This window comes from Cydia pomonella, chromosome 18, assembly GCF_033807575.1.
Source record: "Cydia pomonella isolate Wapato2018A chromosome 18, ilCydPomo1, whole genome shotgun sequence".
Taxonomy (NCBI): Eukaryota; Metazoa; Arthropoda; class Insecta; order Lepidoptera; family Tortricidae; genus Cydia; species Cydia pomonella.
This window is the reverse complement of record NC_084720.1, coordinates 6,917,589-6,936,689: the sequence shown is the minus strand read 5'-3', so window position 1 is coordinate 6,936,689 and position 19,101 is coordinate 6,917,589. Positions and strand designations below refer to the sequence as shown.

General features: G+C 37.4%; 2 protein-coding genes across 9 annotated transcripts in view; one reads left to right on the top strand and one right to left on the bottom strand.

The window, feature by feature from the left end:
- The window catches only part of LOC133527787 (uncharacterized), a 30,567-nt gene extending 21,661 nt beyond the window's left edge, over positions 1-8,906 (bottom strand). The window contains exons 1-4 of one of the 7 annotated variants that reach the window (XM_061864952.1): positions 8,591-8,906; positions 5,130-5,279; positions 4,415-4,566; positions 3,152-3,358 (exon numbers count right to left, since the gene is read on the bottom strand). In XM_061864952.1, the coding sequence (XP_061720936.1) occupies positions 3,152-3,358; positions 4,415-4,566; positions 5,130-5,277 (507 nt within the window). In that variant the 5' untranslated portion in view covers positions 5,278-5,279; positions 8,591-8,906. The other 6 variants (XM_061864953.1, XM_061864959.1, XM_061864956.1 and 3 more) reach the window with 6 other exon arrangements.
- A 230-nt stretch (positions 8,907-9,136) lies between these two features.
- On the top strand, positions 9,137-18,886 carry LOC133527785 (uncharacterized). Of its 2 annotated transcripts, none has more exons than XM_061864951.1 (7): positions 9,137-10,358; positions 10,927-11,282; positions 13,384-13,539; positions 13,792-13,923; positions 14,022-14,571; positions 14,921-15,096; positions 16,392-18,886. In XM_061864951.1, exons 1-7 carry the CDS (start codon positions 9,330-9,332, stop codon positions 16,804-16,806), a joined length of 2,814 nt encoding a protein of 937 aa, XP_061720935.1. In that variant the 5' UTR covers positions 9,137-9,329; the 3' UTR covers positions 16,807-18,886. The 2 variants fall into 2 exon arrangements, with proteins under 2 accessions (XP_061720935.1, XP_061720934.1); XM_061864950.1 differs by having other exon boundaries at positions 9,139-10,358; positions 14,007-14,571.
- Positions 18,887-19,101: the final 215 nt, after the last annotated feature.

The following is a 19,101-nucleotide window of genomic DNA, read 5'->3' as shown; positions in this document are numbered from 1 at the left end:
GACTGATGGATGATGATAGGATCATTCGAGCTAGTGCTACCTCAGCAAGGTTTACACAACCCGAGCAATTATTGGAGTACCTGAAAGAAATGAATCGTGATAATAGGGAGTCTAGGTTATTTAAATTTCCTACCTTAAATCTTTTCCTGTGAAGAAAGGGTCTCTTTTAGCCCGAGATGAGTTATGTAAAAGTCAGGTGCCAAAAGATACTGATTCTGTGAAGTGTTATAGAATTTGGAAAGATTCCCAACAAATCGAACGCGACGAAATAAATATTAACTCGGACTTGGACGAAACACAAATAAATCAGCTTCATAATTTTATGCAGCAATACCGTGGTACTTTTGCTCAGAACCTTTCCGAACTAGGTTGTACAAATCTAGCTGAAATTGACATCAAGCTTATTGACGATACACCGGTAGTATACAGACCATACAGGTTGAGTTGAACGCAACGTGAAACAGTACAAATCATAGTTAACGAATTATTAATTATATACAATGATATTGTAGAAGAATCTACTTCCGATTATGCTAGCCCAATATTATTAATGACAAAAGTAACGGGTGAACATCGTCTTTCTGTTGACTATCGAGCCGTGAATAAACGGACTGTGAAAGACCATTTTCCACTGCCACTCACCGAAGATAATTTTTTTTTTTTTTTTTTTTTTTTTTTTTTTTTTTTTTTTTTTTTTTATTATTGGGAAACAAACAGCGAAAAATAATACATATGTTTAAACAAATATAGAATACACACAAGCCATAACAGTTTCCACTTATAGAATAATAACATTCTTTGCTGCTCAAACCAGACTTATACAATTTGGTTTCACTTCTATGAAATTGTAAAGTAGGTTTAGGTAAGATTATTAAACTTTAACAACAGAAAAGAAAGACATAATACCTTGCTTATACTAAATTTACATGCAGCTCATTATCTTAGAGAATACAAATCATTAGATTTAATATTTACTACTTTTTTTTTTATTACTGTTATTTATTTATTTATGTTCTTAATTGCAGAAACAAACTTAGGTAAGGTAGAATTAAATATATCAATATCAGAGTACTTATCATTATAGCTTTTGCATGCTCTTACGAGAAATCTGTTCTTCGCGTACACAGTTCGGTTGGAAGGTATTGAGAATAAGTTAAAGGAACGCGTTCGACGGTCTGGACATCGAAAGAATATGTCCGAAAGCAGATTAGGTGAGTCAATCGATCCGTTAAGGATTTTAAATAAAACCACTTGGTCCCTAACATCGCGACGAACTTGAAGGGGTTCTAGACGGTTGTGGTCAAAAGTTTTGAATTTGTATTTCATAAACTTGATAAATTTATTTTGGATCCTTTCAATTGAGTTAATGTGAATAGCAAAATGAGGAGACCATACCGTAGAAGCATATTCCAAGTGGGATCTAACGAAGGCGTTGTATAAAAGAATGAAAGTGTCTGGATTTTTAAAATCCTTACTTTGTCGAAATATAAATCCGAGCATTTTGTATGCTTTCTGAACAATTTTATTTACATGGGTAGTTAATTGCAACTCATTGTCGATGTATACGCCGAGATCTTTAACCTCATCTACTCTATGAAGATGTACGTTATTAATAGAATAATTATGAATTATAGGATTACGTTTTCTTGAGAATGAGATGGAATAACATTTAGCAATATTCAGCGACAGTTTGTTATGTTGGCAGTAAGTACTTAGTCTATCAAGGTCCTGTTGCAGATTGATACAGTCATTGTTTGATGAGATAGCGCTAAATATCTTCATATCGTCGGCATACAAAAGAACTCTGGAGTGATGGAAACACTTGATTACGTCATTAATAAACACATTGAATAACAATGGGCCTAGATGGGATCCTTGAGGGACGCCTGAGGGGATAGGAATAAAGCTGGAAATATGACCTTTGACCGCTACCGCCTGGGTTCTATTGCGTAGATATGACGTGAGCCATCTCAAGAGATTACCATGGACTCCCAATGATTGTAGTTTGTTTATGAGGATAGAATGGGAAATTTTGTCAAATGCTTTGGAAAAGTCTGTATATATAGCATCTACCTGAAAACCTTTATTCATTGCAACAAGAGAATAATCTAGTAACTCTAAAAGATTCGATTCTGTGGACCTCCTGTTAACAAATCCATGTTGTTGTGGAATTAGCAGTGGCCTTATTACACTATAAAGGATATCATAAATAATTTTTTCGAATAGTTTTGGAATAACAGATAGTTTTGAGATTCCGCGGTAATTTTTAATGTTATCTTTTTTCCCATTCTTGAAAATCGGAATAACAATTGAGCGTTTCCAAGATGCCGGCATCGTTCCAGTGCTCAAGGAAAGATTAAATAAATAGCTAATCGGTGAGGCTAGTGTTGCACGGCATCTTTGAAGGAATACTGGGTGGATTTCATCCGGTCCACTTCCCTTAGACACTACTAATGATTTTAAATAATTTTCTACCACTGTCGGAGTAATTTTGATATGGCTTATATTATTACTAATAGGCAAATATGTATTTATATTGTCCGTATATAATGGGTTTATTTCAGTTACACCGGCATCTTCAACGAACACCGATTGAAAGAAAGTATTAAATAAGTTTGATATTTGTTGACCATTATGACCTACGTGGTTGTCCAAATAAAGTGTGTTGGGTAAACCAATTGATCAATTAAGTGGTTGTTGATATTTTTGTACCCTAGATCTGGTTAGCGGATACTATCAGATACCTATTGAGCCCGACTGTAGACATTTACCGCTTTTGTTACCCCAGATGGGTTGATTCAGTTTAAAGGGATGCCGTTTGGCCTAGCAAACGCGCCGTCTGTTTTTCAACGGACGCGTTGGCATTGTCTGGTACAAACGGTGGTCTTGGAAACAAACCAGCGTTAGTATAAATTGATTATGTCAAATACTTATTTCTGCAGACTTATAGTTTTTATTACTGATTCCACCAGTAGTTATTAATTGTTGTTGCCATAGTGCACCGATTGCCTTCTAAAGCACATCGTAAACTCGAACAGCGACCTCAGCATACTGTACCACGGCGGTTCGTACATGGGCCCTCATCATTCTGTTGCCCTGGTACTAATACAACAACCAAACATTCTAGACTGTTTATTAAATATACACTTACCAGGACTTCGTCATTGTTACTGACTCTAGTAGTATTGTTGTTGCCATAGTGCACGGATTGCCTTCTAAAGCACATGGTAAACTCGAAGAGCGACCTCAGCCCGCTGTACCACGGCTCATGGGTCGTGCCCGTGCGGGCCCTCATCATTCTGTTGCCCTGGTACTTCAAGGTGCGCAGATAGCGACGTTTACCTTGTATGTATGTCACCTGGAATAGGGTTAGTTGTTTGTAAATAGTGATTAAATGTATCAAATGGGTAACCCCATTTTCCATTTTACCAGGGTATAGATATATATTTCTACAAGGTTTCATTTAACTTGCCGCGTGCCAAATTTTGGAAACAAAATTAGAAACACTGCCTGGCGTTTGATAGGGCTCAAATTTGGTATACTTTTGAAAGAACGGTGACGGCGGTGACAATGTAATATTAGGATGATATCGAGCTGAGCTGATGATCGATATCAGAAAGGTAGGCAAATAGGTGCTAACACGACGCAAACGAATCGTTTGAATTATATGAAGAAGAATCATTGAGAAGTATATGGCTGTTGATTTGTTGAAAGAAAAGCGCACTAGGCGATGGAAGAAATTTTTGAGAGAAAAAATTTTAGGTAACTACAGTAACATACCTAAATCGGAGTTCAATAGAAATTGCAAACAATGTAAACAATCCAATTTACCTTCATTACTTCGTAATCTCGCAGCCTATTAGGTAAATCATGATTCTATCAATAGTTTATACACTTAAATCATTTATTTATATCAAGTCCTAGTTAAAATATATGATAATTATAAATATTTCTGTGAAAAAGCCTTCGTAAAGATGTTAGGTTATATGTAAAATGCTAACAAAATCTGTCATATTTGCTTACATTATTTGTCTTTATGTACGATCTCGACGTGATCTCGACTTTCATAAGGTATGCTATATAAAATACCGAAGTATATTGTTTGTCGATTGAAACATTACGATAATTAGCGGTAAATATCCGTTTATACGCGGATATGGCCTGGGTCATGTGATAAATGAGTTTAGTTCAAAGATTAATTTGCTTAATTAAGCTACAAAATCTGAGATCAATTACTCATAGTTCATTAACATTATTGCTACTAACATCACGAACAAAACCCTTTATTGATATTCGTTGTTTATTAAGACCTAGGCGAGGTAAAAATGTAAGTATACCTACCTACCTATATCATTAATTATGTTAAACTATGGCAGCATGCGGATGGAACTTACCACTATGTTATCAAACTTACCACATCGGCAGATCGAAGTGGTGGCTTGCCCAGTACTAAGTTTACGAGCGATATAGACTCCCGCGTAATCCTTAGGGCTACCAGCATCATTAAAAAGAACACCCACGGCAGGGGACGGATGAGCTCTGGTTGGGGCCTTTCTTCTGGGTCCACTAAAAAATTAAACCTTTATGACAGCTGCAACTTGTATGCCTTAAACTTCTACTCTATAGTGTCATAAAATAAGACAAATATGACATTATGTGATACTTGAATTCCTATTATTACACAATTGTGACCACTGCCGGCAAAACGTCCCACTTTGTTTTTATACGAATAACCTGTCAAAGCGTTCTTATGGCAAGCGATAAAGCGGACGTTTTGCCGGCCGCACACACTCTTACAAGTCGAATTCCATCATATCTTCTGTCCTTAATACAAAGCTCAACAGGGAGATGAAATTTATGACAACGATAATACAGTATAGCAGTTAGAGAGCTTTAGAGAGCTAGTGAGAGAGGTTTGATTCCGCTTACATGTTTATTACTCTGATAAGACAGCGCTATGCATCTATAATTCGTGTCATGCACGATGACGCGCAAATTTGTCAAATTTAACGTTTAATAACATGTCAATACGAGTGCCCCGCTTACACACCGGAGCGGCGTGCGGATCGGCATTCAATGTGAAGACGCTTTGGGCTACTTCATATTAAAATGGGTATTGAAAAACTTACATGGCGGGGGCACGGCCCAGCGTGCACATTTTTCGAGGACCCAGAGCGCCTTGTCCACATGCCGGAGCACCGTCTGTCCGAATTTGTAACTGGCCGCATGCTCCGCGACATTTTGGAAGCCTTCTTTCACAAACGCTACCAGTTCCATGGCTGGAAAGAATGAAATAATTCAGCAGGGTAGGCTAACGGCGACTTGGGTAGAACTACCACGATAGGCAAGAGGCTCCCGTCGGGCACCGTCACGAGAGCAAACCAATAATATTAAATAACTAACTATAGGGAGCATTCCTCGGGCTGTCCCGTACGGACGCATTTTACTTCCTGTATTGCGACTTTTTTTCGGCGTTTAAAGCAGGCTATTATTTTTCTGTGCATATTTTTGACCATTAGTCACAGAAAAGGAAACTCTTATACCTGCAAATCTTCAATTTCAAATTCGCTTTGCGCGTGTCGCGTGTACTACGGGACAACGGTAAACAATTTAATGGAATGCTCCATAGATAGATTATATTATACTCATAGGGGACAGTCGGCTATATCGTCTCGCCGGTTAAATAGTACCACCTCTTAGTTTTCCCATTAAACAACCTACTTGATTTACACTTAAGGCACCAAACAGTGCTCCAATGAAATAATGCTCAATAATCTTATCAGACAGCATACAACTTGAACCCAACGAAAGAGAGTTAAAATTGTTATTTACGATACATGTGCGAAAAATAGGAAATGCGAATTACCTATTTGCACGTGTATCGTACAAAGTTTTACAGTATATATGGCTCTTTAAAGTTTCGACATAGTTACATAATGTGTTAATTTACTCATTAGTGCGGAAAAGTAGTACGTACTGTAAATATTATTATCACCATATGTACTGTAAATATTATTTACAGTACATATAGTGCTACTTTTCCTTTCCTTTTTAATCTTTTGATGTGCCGGAGCTCGTTAGCACGTGCACGGTTATAGCTTGCTTAGGCACGACTATAAAGCAACTGTACAATTGGGTACTTGACAATGTTGAATATTATAACAAAATTTAGTTTATTAGATAGAAAATGAGCCATCATTTATAAAAAAGTGCAATTTAAAAAAATATATTGAGATTATAAAAAATTACAAGGCGCATTAGGTACTTCAATATAAATATATTACCTATACGTGTTTTATTGCCTACGCGGAAATTGTGATCTTCATAGACACTGGACTTTATTTATACAACTTTACAAGGCTTATGTTTTATCCCTGTCTTACAAGTGCGGAAGTCAAAATTACAGATTAAGACAAACGACTAATAGCAAAGAGAATTTGTAATAAAGGTGGATTTTCAAAAAAAATGTGTGATATGTGTTAAATTTGTTTAATATCAAAAAGTGGCGCTATCTAATAGATCAAAGGCCAAAGCTATGGTGGCATTGTTTCACAATAAAAAATTATTTGCATGTAAATGCCATAATCATGTACAGTAATCTGGTATTCAGGATAATAAAGAAGTTAATTCAAGTCAGCATAATAATAAAGAGTCAGAGATCATAGGTCAAGGTCTAAGACTAATTGCGGAAGTAGTAAAGCCATATCACAACTTATCTGCTAAATGCTTAATAACTATATTTATTAAAGTTTGCTTTCCATTTTCATTACGTCATGATATTCTGAAATCAACAACATTTTGATAGTACCTGAAATACTTTAACACTTCACAGAAGTTTGACATGTAACTAATAAATAACAATACACCTGGTTTTCCCATAAATGCTAAAAGAAGATTAGGTACAGGACATTATTTGAGGAAAATAATCTTACCTACAAAAATGGTTTGTAGAAATTAATTATTTCTGTTTTAGCTGGTTTTAGGAAGAAATAAATTGTACGAATATTTTTACCTAGCATTTAAATTATACTTTAAGGGTTCACACTACATATTTGTTGTAACTATTAGTCTGACTTGATTCAGGTGCATTAGATATTCAGAAGATGTGGCATGTCACAAACATGACAAAAATCCTCTCAATATGGGAGAGAGACAACTTTAAACAAATCACTCTAATTTTATTACTGTCCACCAACACAAGAGTCAGGCAGTTTATTTTAATTGCAATATCAGTAAAAGCAGAGACGGTCCCAACATTTTAAGTTATAAAAATATTTTTTCATATTATGTTTTGTACCATTTTTGCTAACCAATTAAGTATATATATATATATATATATATATATTATGAAATAGTAGTAAATTATACTGTAAAAATAATAATTTAAGGAAACATACAAAGTATACATTTAATTAGGTACTTAATGAAATTACACTTAAAAATTTTGTTCACATAGTATGCATTGCACTGATCAGTGTACTCAAAAGGTTAATATACAAAATTTGTTGTACCAGTCTAACAGAAAGAAAAATTCTAAGTTACCAATGATCTGGTCCAGGGAGACTAATCTTGAAGAATATGTATTCTCATTTAAGCAAAAGTGGCACTTAACCTCTTGTGTACTAGGACTTTTTTTTCTAACAGTTTCCTCTTACACGGATCCGCATTCCGGCATAGTTGTAATAGCATAAGTATATTACCTCCAATTAGATCCAGAACCAACAAACACACCACCGATGAAAACTTTTATATTTCATTCATGCATACTGTTCGTGTAGAAAAACTCAGTGCACTGTTATCACCATTATATGTAATAATGTACTGTCCACAATATTGAGATAATGTACCATTAAGAGCTATTTTTGTTTGGCCGAGTAATTATTTCACAATAAACAAGGTATATGGAGTGCAGCAATCATAAATACATCATTTTGACTTCTTTATACCTTATAGATAAAGTGAGCAGTATAAGGTGCAGAGGTCAGTGCAATCATAGGCTGATATGAGGGACACGGAGCTGACAAATATCCAATCCATACCAATGTAATTGATAGGTGGTTTGTTTGTCTCACTTGTATTCTGATTAGAAAACTATCTAACACTATATTTACTTACAAGTATAAATAAATATATTTATCATTGTATGAACCGGTAGGGAAACAAGGAAAAATATTCCACTATCTCTATCAGGGGGGATAAGGTGGTAGGGATAGGTGGAACAGGCGGAACAGACATAGACTAATCACTTAAATTTTTTTTAAGTAAGTTAAACCATAAGATACCTATTCCAAAGTTCGTTAGTGCAATTTATAGTGTCACTTATTTGTTGTAGGTACCAACATTTCTAAATAAAACTTATAAAGATACACACATTTACATATTACCTGATGTTACTTACTCAACTTATATGTAAGATATTAGAAGACATTGAATGCTAATTAAGTAGAAAGATTTGTAGGTAAATGATAAATTACTCCTACCTGACTACAGAATGTGAATACAGTAACGGCTATAACTTTTTCACTGTCGGTACAATAGTAATCAGTTCAATAAGTACCCAACAAAAACACATATAAATTTATAAACTTACCCACTCTTGAATGTATTTATACCGCTCCAATTCAAAGGCAATAGAATACAAATAGGGAATCCGGTTCAATTGCAATAGGTGGTACAATTAGAAAATCACATCGGCGGACTGTTTACTGGCATGCGCATACGCAACTGCGGGTGATATATTATATTTGAAAGTTCACGAAATCGGTTGTATGTTTCTAATATTTACGTGAAACACCAAATATGCCGAGCACACACGTAAACCACCCAACGCACGAAACGAAAACGAAGAAACACGAAAAATGTAATGAAAAATTTGCAAGCTTTGACAGATGACAATTTATCTTATAAGACTTTTCACACGACACGTCGAGACGTCGTTAAATCTTGTACGTTTAATACTATCAATTGAGTTTAAAGTTTGAAAAATTGATTTATCCTTATTAGTTTAATTATCACATTTAATAATTAGTCTAGAACTTAAATTGTATATCCGTGAGTGCCATCCTCGTGTCACAACAACGTTTTAAATCTATACTGTTTATGGTTTTCAGCTTGCGGTATTAAAAAAAAGAAACTAGCTATATACATTTATGGTGTGGCTGGAAGGATGGCGGGTTTGTTGCAGTTACATTTTCGATTGCATTTTTGATTAGGTTCCGGGATAAAGTGAACATCAATTAATGTTTTAGATTACTTATAATACGATTTCATAATGTTAGTATAAAATACCCCATTTCTACCACATCCATTGTGGAGAAAATGCGGTGGTAATGGAATCGTTTGAAGACTCAAATTGCCGTTCTATGAGTGATAGTTTTTCTTTGTACGAACGTTATATGAGAAGTTTCAACGTAGTGGATACTTTCCGTGAACAAATCGAACCCGATCCAGTTTCATTATTAAGTAACTGTGACTACGAAAATCCAAGCATTGGAGGTAACATAGACTTATCAGCTGCTGTCCAAACGAGTATTAAAGAGGATAGTAAACATTACGAAACCGCCCAAGTTGACTGTGTTTCTTTAGGTCTGAATGAAAATACTGTAGAGAAGGGTAGTTTGATAGCAGATATTAGCAAAATTGGCTCTCCTTGCACATCGCTCGCGCCTTCGCTGAATGAAAGCTCTTCCCTCACGGTGGACCACAACCTCACCGACAAATCGGACCCGGCCGACGTTCCCGTATCTTCGGATGAATCTAAATTCAGCTGTTTTAAACAGCCTATTTTTATAACCTCTACTATGGAAAACAGTAACAATGCAGTCGACATGCTTCGTGACGTAAGACATTCCGAAAGCGTCTTCAAATTGCCGATCAGCGAATTGTCATTTAACGGCACCATAAAACATGTACAGAAGCTGAAGCCTATTGTTGACCCTATAACTGCTCTGACTGCTAATGCTGGGCTGGTTTTAGATGAAAAATCTCAAGAATCAGATAGTTCAAATATAAGTGAAAATATTGGCATTGCTTTTGAAGAGAAGAGTTGCCACACGCCTGTTGCTAGTGACATATCTGACGAAAGGAGTACTAAAGGTACTGAGAGCACTGGAGATTCACAGTATGAAGATTTTTCCAGAAAAGAGAGTTTATTTCCGAGGCCGGAAGATAAAAGTACAAAATGGAGTAATGACCAAAGCTACTCTTCTTTGGAAGCCTCATTTGATAGTGGTGTGCGCTCCCCGGATATGTTCTGTTCAGATGACGAAGATGCTGAAGCAAGTGTAGCACCTGAACCATTCTGGAGCTTTTTGAAAAACTATGAACAGCATGATAAGAAGAAGGTTAAGAAAATGGAGGTGAGCTTTTGAATCTTTTTGTTACATGTATTTAGGTAGTCTCAGCTAAAAACCTTTTTTAAACGGTTTTATTAGGTCGACCTGTATGTGCTATGTAATGGAATCTAAGGTAGCTAAATTCACCATCTTCCAAGGATCGTAGCGTCATAAAATTTGGTAGCTGTATGTAGTTCTGATGACAATATAATAATATGGTACTGTCTACCTGATCTGATGATGGAGCCGGAAGATATGAACTGGAACTTCATGATGGAACATCGTATCATAGCTGTGGTCGGATTTGTTAGAATATTCTTGTAATGAACTTTGACCACGATAAAGTTTCAAGGTCTGATGATGAAGCCGGAAGATAGGCACTGGCATTCCATGATGGAATATTGTATCATAGTTGTGTTTGCACTTGTGAGGAAGGTCACTTAATGGACTTTGAACATGAAAGCGTGTTTTTCTAGTGTTTTTTAAACTATTCATTATTAATGTAAATCTTAATTGGAATAAAAAAAATCATCAACTATCCTTCTTAAGGCCATTGACTTGTCCTATACAGAATTTTATACTTTTTGAACAGGAAAAACTCCAAGGGATTCTACCACCGCCATCAGTCACAACTCTACGCACAGATGTCACAGAGATGCTAAAGAAATACTACTGTTTCTTGCCAGCATTTAATAATGAGGTTAAAGTTGATCCTGAACCCATCAACCCTGTTACTCCTACTAAAAGAGTGTCCTTTGTAGAAATACCGACAGTATCCCAAGTATCGAGAGAGGAGATTGCAGTAACTTCCACCAGGGAGGAGAAGCCTGAGTATGAATTAGACACCAGTGCTAATGATAAGAGTATTGTTCTTGAGATGAGCAGTGAAGCGGAAGCAAAGGAAACAACATGGCCTAATTTGTTGAAATGCAGGCATTATGATGTGTAGTAAGTATTGTTTTACATGTCTTTATAACTATGATGATAATATTCACTTGGTAATAATTCACAACAACTTAATTTTTTCAAGCAAATAAATAACAAATAAACTATACCCCATGATAGTTACCAGACATTTCTACTAAATAGGCGGGTCCACACAGAGCAAGCGTACGCGCGAGGCAATTTCCTCACGCACAAACCGGCCAGTGTAGACGTGCCTCGGCCAAGGCGGGGCGCGCGTTTTCCTCACCTGAGTGCGCTGCCTCCCGCCTATTCATGAGAATGTTGTGATTCTTGTCAATAATATTAATTCTCACTGAAATCAAATAAAAGCTAAACTAATAGTAAGAATATTAGGCTATTAGGCCGAGGCATGTATACACTGGCCGATTTGTGCGTGAGGGAATTGCCTCGCGCGTATGCTCGCTCTGTGTGGACCCGCCTAATAGCCTACTATTCTTACTATTAGTTTTGCTTTTATTTGATTTCAGTGAGAATTAATATTATTGACAAGAATCACAACATTCTCATGAATAGGCGGGTCCACACAGAGCGAGCATACGCGCGAGCACAAAACGGCTAGTGTAGACGTTCCTAGTGACGCCACCTTGCCGAGCAAATTGGCTTGGGTGAGGCAAACATGTTGAGGCAAAAGTTACACGAGCACGCGGCCGCGCAAGACCGAGCGTTTGCCGCGCGAGGAAATTTCCTCGCGGAGGCTGCTCGCTCTGTGTGGGGGTCCAAACAGCCTAATGAAGTAGATTTTGTTATTATTTATTATATCTTACCTTCATTTGGTGGACCTTATTTACCTAATTAGGCTTGGTTAACATTATCTTCTATTTTAGGTCAAAGTCAAGTCAAATACTGATAAGCAGTTCTTATTAGGAACTATTTCATTCCACTTCTTAAATAGGTCACACAATACACAACAATTAAAATCTATGTTATCATTTCTGACCTAAACTTACTGCTTTGGTATAAAAAAAATATTCCAAGTATTATAATAATCTTAAATAATACACAGAGAACATGCTCAGATGTTGCAGAAATGATTAAAATCTTTATTTTATCCAAATAGGGGACAGCTATTATTTTAGCAGTCGTGTCTATCTGTTGCCATATTAAAGTTTTTCAAAAAAATTGTTTGCTTCTCTAAATAATATATGCATAGGTAATTTAGAGATAATGGCCAACCAGTTCTTACTTCCTAGCATTCTGGGAAAAACCAAAATTGTTACATTCATAAAAAATGCTTTGTTGGATTGCTACAGCACTTTTACAAGCTTTTATTTAACTTGCCCTTTTAGTATGTATGTATGTTAATTTGTTAGTGTGGGTCAAATCTTGGAAGCTTTGAGCCACTTCCTAATGTCCGAGTTCTGTACCTAAATCAGATGACAATGCAATATAATGATGACATAGAGCTAATCTGGTGATGGAGACGCCAGGTGGTCATGTGATAAATCGATGCAGACTAATTGTGTTTGGGGTTGTTAACACATTCAGTGCGGGTGACCCGATAGTCGGGTTCTCTGTTGCTGTTCTAGGTGCTGTTTTTTTTATACAGGATTTCCCATGCTCGTAGCCTCGTAGCGCGTAGCACGCACTGGCACTGAATAGTGTTAAAATCAAAGGGCAATAGAAATAACTTTTTGGCATAAATATCATTTTTGGTACATATGTACGCGTTTTCCTCTCCCGAACGCGCCGCCTCGGCCGAGGCACGTCTACACTGGCCGGTTTGTGCGTGAGGAAATTGCCTCGCGCGTTTGTTCGCTCTGTGTGGACCCGCCTATTGAGATAATTTTAACGCTATTTAGTGTACAGTGCGGGTAGAATTGCCTCGCGCGTGTGCTCGCTCTGTGTGGTCGCCTAACGAATATTAGTTTTCTGTGGATTGAAAAGTACAGTCTCAGCAATAAAAAGCTTGTACATATGTACCAAAAATGATATTTTTGTCAAAAAGTTATTTCTATTGCCTATCTTAGGATAGCCATTTTTACTATAAGGATTATAAAGGTAAATCAATAAATATAAGATAATGAAATACCGCGTTCTGCATCCGACCCTTGATCCAGCCATTATTATTGTTAATTTATTTCAGTTACAATGTGACAACCTACTCTGAGAGGATGGAAATGCTGGCATTGCGCTACGGTGAGAGATATGTTGGCGCAGAGACTGAAACCAGTGTCAATGTCTACTCCGGAGGAAATCAGTCGCCTAGCAGTGCACATAAGCGGAAGGCACTGCGCCTTAAGTAAGAATTTGAACATGATATATAAAAGTAAAACAGTAAAGCTGCAATATATTAATATTTCTTAGTCTACCCTTATTTTAGTTGTTTATCCTAGCTATCATAGCTAATACTTTGTGATGCAGGGACTGTTGCTCATTCATAATTTCCTATCCAAATTGCATGATCTTTGATTCTTGAGGTGACCTTTACATCTATGAATGTAACAAAACATGCTGCTGAAATCAAAATTAAAATATGAGATATATTTTTCAGAATGGCACAAGCTAAGTCACCAGGCAGGCGTTTATCGCACTTGGCTCGTCGACGCCAAGCATTTTGCAGTGCTGCTACAATCAATGAAAAGGCCCAAGCAGGCACTGCTAAAATGGTTCTCATAGACAAAAAGTAAGTAAAATAGGCATACAAAAATAACTAAAATAGTCCTTGTATTTTTCTCTGATCAAGTATCTAACACAAACAATTTGAAGTTATTTCCCACACAGGAAGCTCATCAACTCCGCGGAAAGAAAAAGTCCCCGCCTCAGACGCACACCTGGTAAGAAAACCCCCAGCCGCAAGACTCCAGGGAAAAAGACTCCCGCTAAAACCCCAAAGACTAGAAGTGGAGGCTCTAGTCGCAAAAAGATAATGAGAAGATTACTTATGGATTCTGACAGTATGACTAGATCACAGCCAACACGTGAAACTCTAAAAAGAGCTTTATTCGTCAGTCCGGAGAATAGAAAATCGATACCAAGCACCGCTAGCACATCAGTGCCTCTTCAAGCTATGAAGTCCAAGAGAGCTCTCTTTTCATCCCCCGACAGGTCAGCGGAAACAAAAAGCGCCGATGGAACTCAAAGTGATCATTTCTTAAAGCGTAAACTTGATGCATTAGATGATCAACCGGAAAATAGTAGAAATAAGATAGCGAAGAGTCTGTCGTTCGGCGGGGACACCATCGGGAGCATGCCTCCGCATATCATGAATCGACGGGCGTCTGAAGTGTTTACTAGAAGGAATTCAGTGGAGTTAAATGAAACTCATAAGAAGGTGAGACCAATTCTATTAAGCTTTATTTAGATTTTATATAGTTTCTTAGGCTAGTGTAATGACATCTTAACCCTTTGTTAATCACCTCTAAATAAGAACTCGGCACGCATCTGAATAAAATATTAGTTGTCCCTGCGTGATTTAGTCCGTTTCTTTTTTTCCGCCGTTCGTAATGAAGCTAGACAGGTATATTGTAATTTGTATTTTTTTCTAAAGTGACTGAACGGACTCTCTCTTCAAATCTGATTATCCTCTGCAAAAATCAGCTCAGATCCAGATATTGGACTTCAGAGTGAATGAACGAAGTGCTTCGCGTTAATAGCCTAACAAATCGGTATAAATATTTCAGAAACTCCTATGGGCGGTGTCGGAGGCGCTCCGCGTGCACGGCTGGCGCATGTCGTCGGCCGGCTTCCGCGAGAAGGCCGAGGCGCTGGCGCGGCTCACTCGCCGCCTGCTCACGCTGCCGCCGCACGCCGCCAAGTTCGCTTCGCCCAAGCTGTCCACCTCCGAAACCATGCTCAAGTGAGTCTGACCAACTCTAGTGTAAACTGAACTTTACACGGCTGGTGAAAGTAGGCGGAGGCCCTCGTGAGGCTTACTCGCCGGCTGTTGGCCCTCGCCTCGCGCTGCCAAGTGTTCCCCGAGCTGTCCACCTCGCTCCTCAGCCTTACCAGCCAGGCTTCAGCTGTGGATCTCTGAGACCATGCTCAAGTAAGTATAGTGTAAGCCGAAAGAGCCTCACATGGCTCGTAAACCTACCGGGAGAAGGCCGCAGCCTTCGCACTCATTGGCTGTTGACACTGCTGCCTCATACTGCCAAGTTTGCGTCACCTCAGCTGTCCACATCAGAAACCATGCTCAAGTACTCAGTTGAGTATAGTTTCTACTAGTAATTATCTACTATATAAATTCAGCTTTCTCGCGAGCCACTCGCGATGGGTGACTAACACAAAACACGGGGCTCGGAGGAACAAGCGACGGGAGTTTTGTATTTACAAGTAAATCTGGTAACAATGCAATATTATGGTACCATCAAGCTGATCTGATGATGGAGACAGGAGGTGGCCATAGGAACTCTGTGATAAAACAACCTAATTGTGTTTGGGGTTTTTATTAGAATTGTCTGATGAGTATTAGTTGACTGTGGTAAGAAATGTAGGTACAGTAAGCGATAAAATGAAATTTTTCCCAAAAACTTATTATAATATTTATATTAACATCAGGCCAGACTTAGTATCCAAGTACTAACCAAGGTGTGCGATTAGGACACGCTAAATTTAGGTTGTTCTTATTTATTGGATAAAGAAAAGCATTTGACCACAATCTCGTCTCTCCTATACATTCTATATTGGTCACCTGTTGGTGGTACAAACCGGGATCGTACTAAGTTTGTAATGTAATATTATTAACCTTTTGAACGCCAAGAACACCTAAAGTCGTCGCTACTTGTCGTGCCCACAGCACCAAGGACAACTATAGGTGTTATGCCGGACGCTGTCAAGGTAACCACATTTTCAAGTAAGGTTTATATTAGCTCCCTTGCACCCGGGAGCTTGGCGTTTCAATTGTACTTGTGTTTGTGTTTATGACATAAAGCATTCAAAAGGTTAAAATAAGAGATCCAATTGCTCTAAATTGGTAGGTTTTGTATTCATATTTATTTAATGCAGTTATCAGTTGTATTGATTAACCCCAATTAAATTACGTAAATAAAAGATAAAATGTGCAAGACGACTTTCTACCCGTTATCACACTTGGTTAACTTCTGAACTCGACTTTTTATACATTTTATTAATTAAATATTATCGTGCTTTCAGACTCGCTCGGCAATACGTGTTCGCGATTATCCAAGGCCGCAGCATCGAAGATTGTTTCCAAGAAGAACAAATGAAGCTAGCCAACGACGGTAGTAGTAAACTCTCCGGCTACATATCTGCCAACGCCTACCAACAGTTTAAGGCAAGACAAGCCGCACCTAGTACATTAACATCACAAATTAAAGAAAACTGTAACGGTTCCTTCAAACAGGACCAACCGCGAAGCGGCTCCAAAAACGTCCTGCAAGACAAGCTTATCAATGTAGATTCTAGCTCCAACAGCAGCAGTGGTTTTAGCATGCTGGACAAGTCGGGCCTCTACAAGTCAAATTCAATGCCTTCATTCGAAGAAGCAGCTAAAATGAGAGCCCGCAGGCAAATTAGTTTTGACAATCTCGATTTTCCTAAAAGGTGATGTGTTTGTAAGGTCTTTAATTGTTAAGATACTGACTGATTTCGATAAAATGTTTGCGTTTGAGATATTATTTTAACGGTTTAAGTAGGCAATGACACATAGAATATCTGGTGTATGAAATGACTGCTTATATTATGAGGTAGCATCATTAGTTGAAGTTATTAGTCCTAATTACCTCGCTGGACACCTATCTTATAGTCCTAGTTATTGTTGCAAGAAATCAAAATTCCCATTCTTGGTTATGGCGGTGGCAGCGAAGAGCAACAGTTATAAGTGGGAGCGAGACGCAGCGATAGGACCTAAAGTCACCGCTCGCCAAGTCGTGGCCAGGCCGTTAAAAAACAGCAAATTTGTGTGTATGGCTTAAAGGACTCGCATTCAGGCCATAATTGTTTTAAAAAAAAAGCAAATTTGTGCCAACTTGTTTGGTCAGACCGCCATTGTTTCCTATTATTGTCACGAATATCTGAGACAGTAATGAATGACATAAAATAATGGGTAGGTATACAGCGAGGGCTATGTAATTAGTATGAATGTGCAACTTAGAAATCGCTTTTGCTTGGTGGCGATTTTATATCAGATATAATTAATATATGATACGATTTTGCATGTTGCCGTTTTCCTCAGGTTCTGTAAGCAATTTTAACCATTTCACTGGCATGGCCGCCTTTTTTGAGACAAAGCGAATAACATACATTTTACAGTTTAATTTGCAAATATTTTTCGATTTGCGTGAGTACGCAAATAAACGTTACATTGAAGGTGCTCTGCACCTTTTATTTGGATTTATATTTTTTACACTCAAATAACCAACTAATGAGTTATTTAAAAATATGAATTATTTTCTTTTAAACAAGGTGCAGGCACCTCTATAGTAAAGTTTGCTTACGGAAACCTACTTGGTAGTGATTCTTTATTTTGTTTATAAGTTTAAAGTGTTATTTTACGATTGACAGTGTTCGCGTCATATTAGTCAAGATACGTACACTATAGCTACATATTTGTAGACCACGGGCAGAGTGATTGGCAAATAAAGTGGACCCCACTGCGGCGCACGCTACGCACGAATGTAAGGCCACGTAGATGTACTTATAAGTTATTTATATAACTTTAACATCTCAAAACCTATTTTAGATAAGTATTTATCAAAATTTAAATTTTGACACAGGCTTTTATCGTTAACTGTACTTTCAACAGGCAACTAATACGCATTGAGACAATTCTAACAAACCCAAACACAAATACGTTGCGCTGCTATATCACAGAGTTCTAATGGCCACCATCAGATCAGCTCGATGGTACCATAAAATTGCATTGGCATCCAACTTATGATACATGTGCATGTGAAGTTTTATGATCCAATAATGGGAAGTGGGGTGTTGGGTGAAACATTGCAAGTTAAATAAAAATTCTAAAATACTGCTGAAACTGGTTTGTTCTTATCCGTCACTGAAATGTATTTTATATTTAACAGAAAGATAAAAACCTATTTTAATATAGGCTTAGGAATAGGGGGACTAGTAGGGGAGAGTCTGTCTTATTGCTTAAATCGATGGCATAATAGGTAGTATAGTCGTGTGCCGCTGTGGGATGTCTACTCTTCTTATTCTTACTTGCATGTGACCATAGACAGAATATCGCTATTCTATGTTACTGCTCATATTGTGCTTCCCATTTCGTAGTTATTATTTTTATAATTAACGTACAAATCGGTGGAATCCCCAAACCGGGCAAAATCATATAGAATGAAGGTGTGTTGTGTATGTTGATATATGGCACTCATACTATCACAGATGACGTTTGATTGGTTATTTTATTCGCAACGCGAACATGCGTGTATCTCCGATCCTGTCACTCCACTTTTGCAAGAGCGATAGAGATAGAGATAGCCATGATGCTTTCATGAGTTTATAACTTTTTTATTTGCAATAAAGACTATAATTGCATTGCTAAATCTTCCCACTCTGTTTTGCAGGAGCTATTTTTATTTAGCAATTTAATTAAGACCATTCATGTGTTTTGTTACTATTGCTGAGTACGATCTCACAATATTTTAGATTAATAAATTATTTTTCTCGTACATGCTGTTTTATTCTTATAATACCAACTGTTGTTTCATAAACAGTCAAAAAATATTTTATGAAATATTTTTAAATAGAGCATAGAATCAAATGGCGGACTAATATCACTACAACTTATAAAACAAAGTCCCCAGCTGCATCTGTCTGTATATATGTTTGCGATAAACTCAAAAACTACTGAACGTATTTTCATGCGGTTCTCACCTGTCAATAG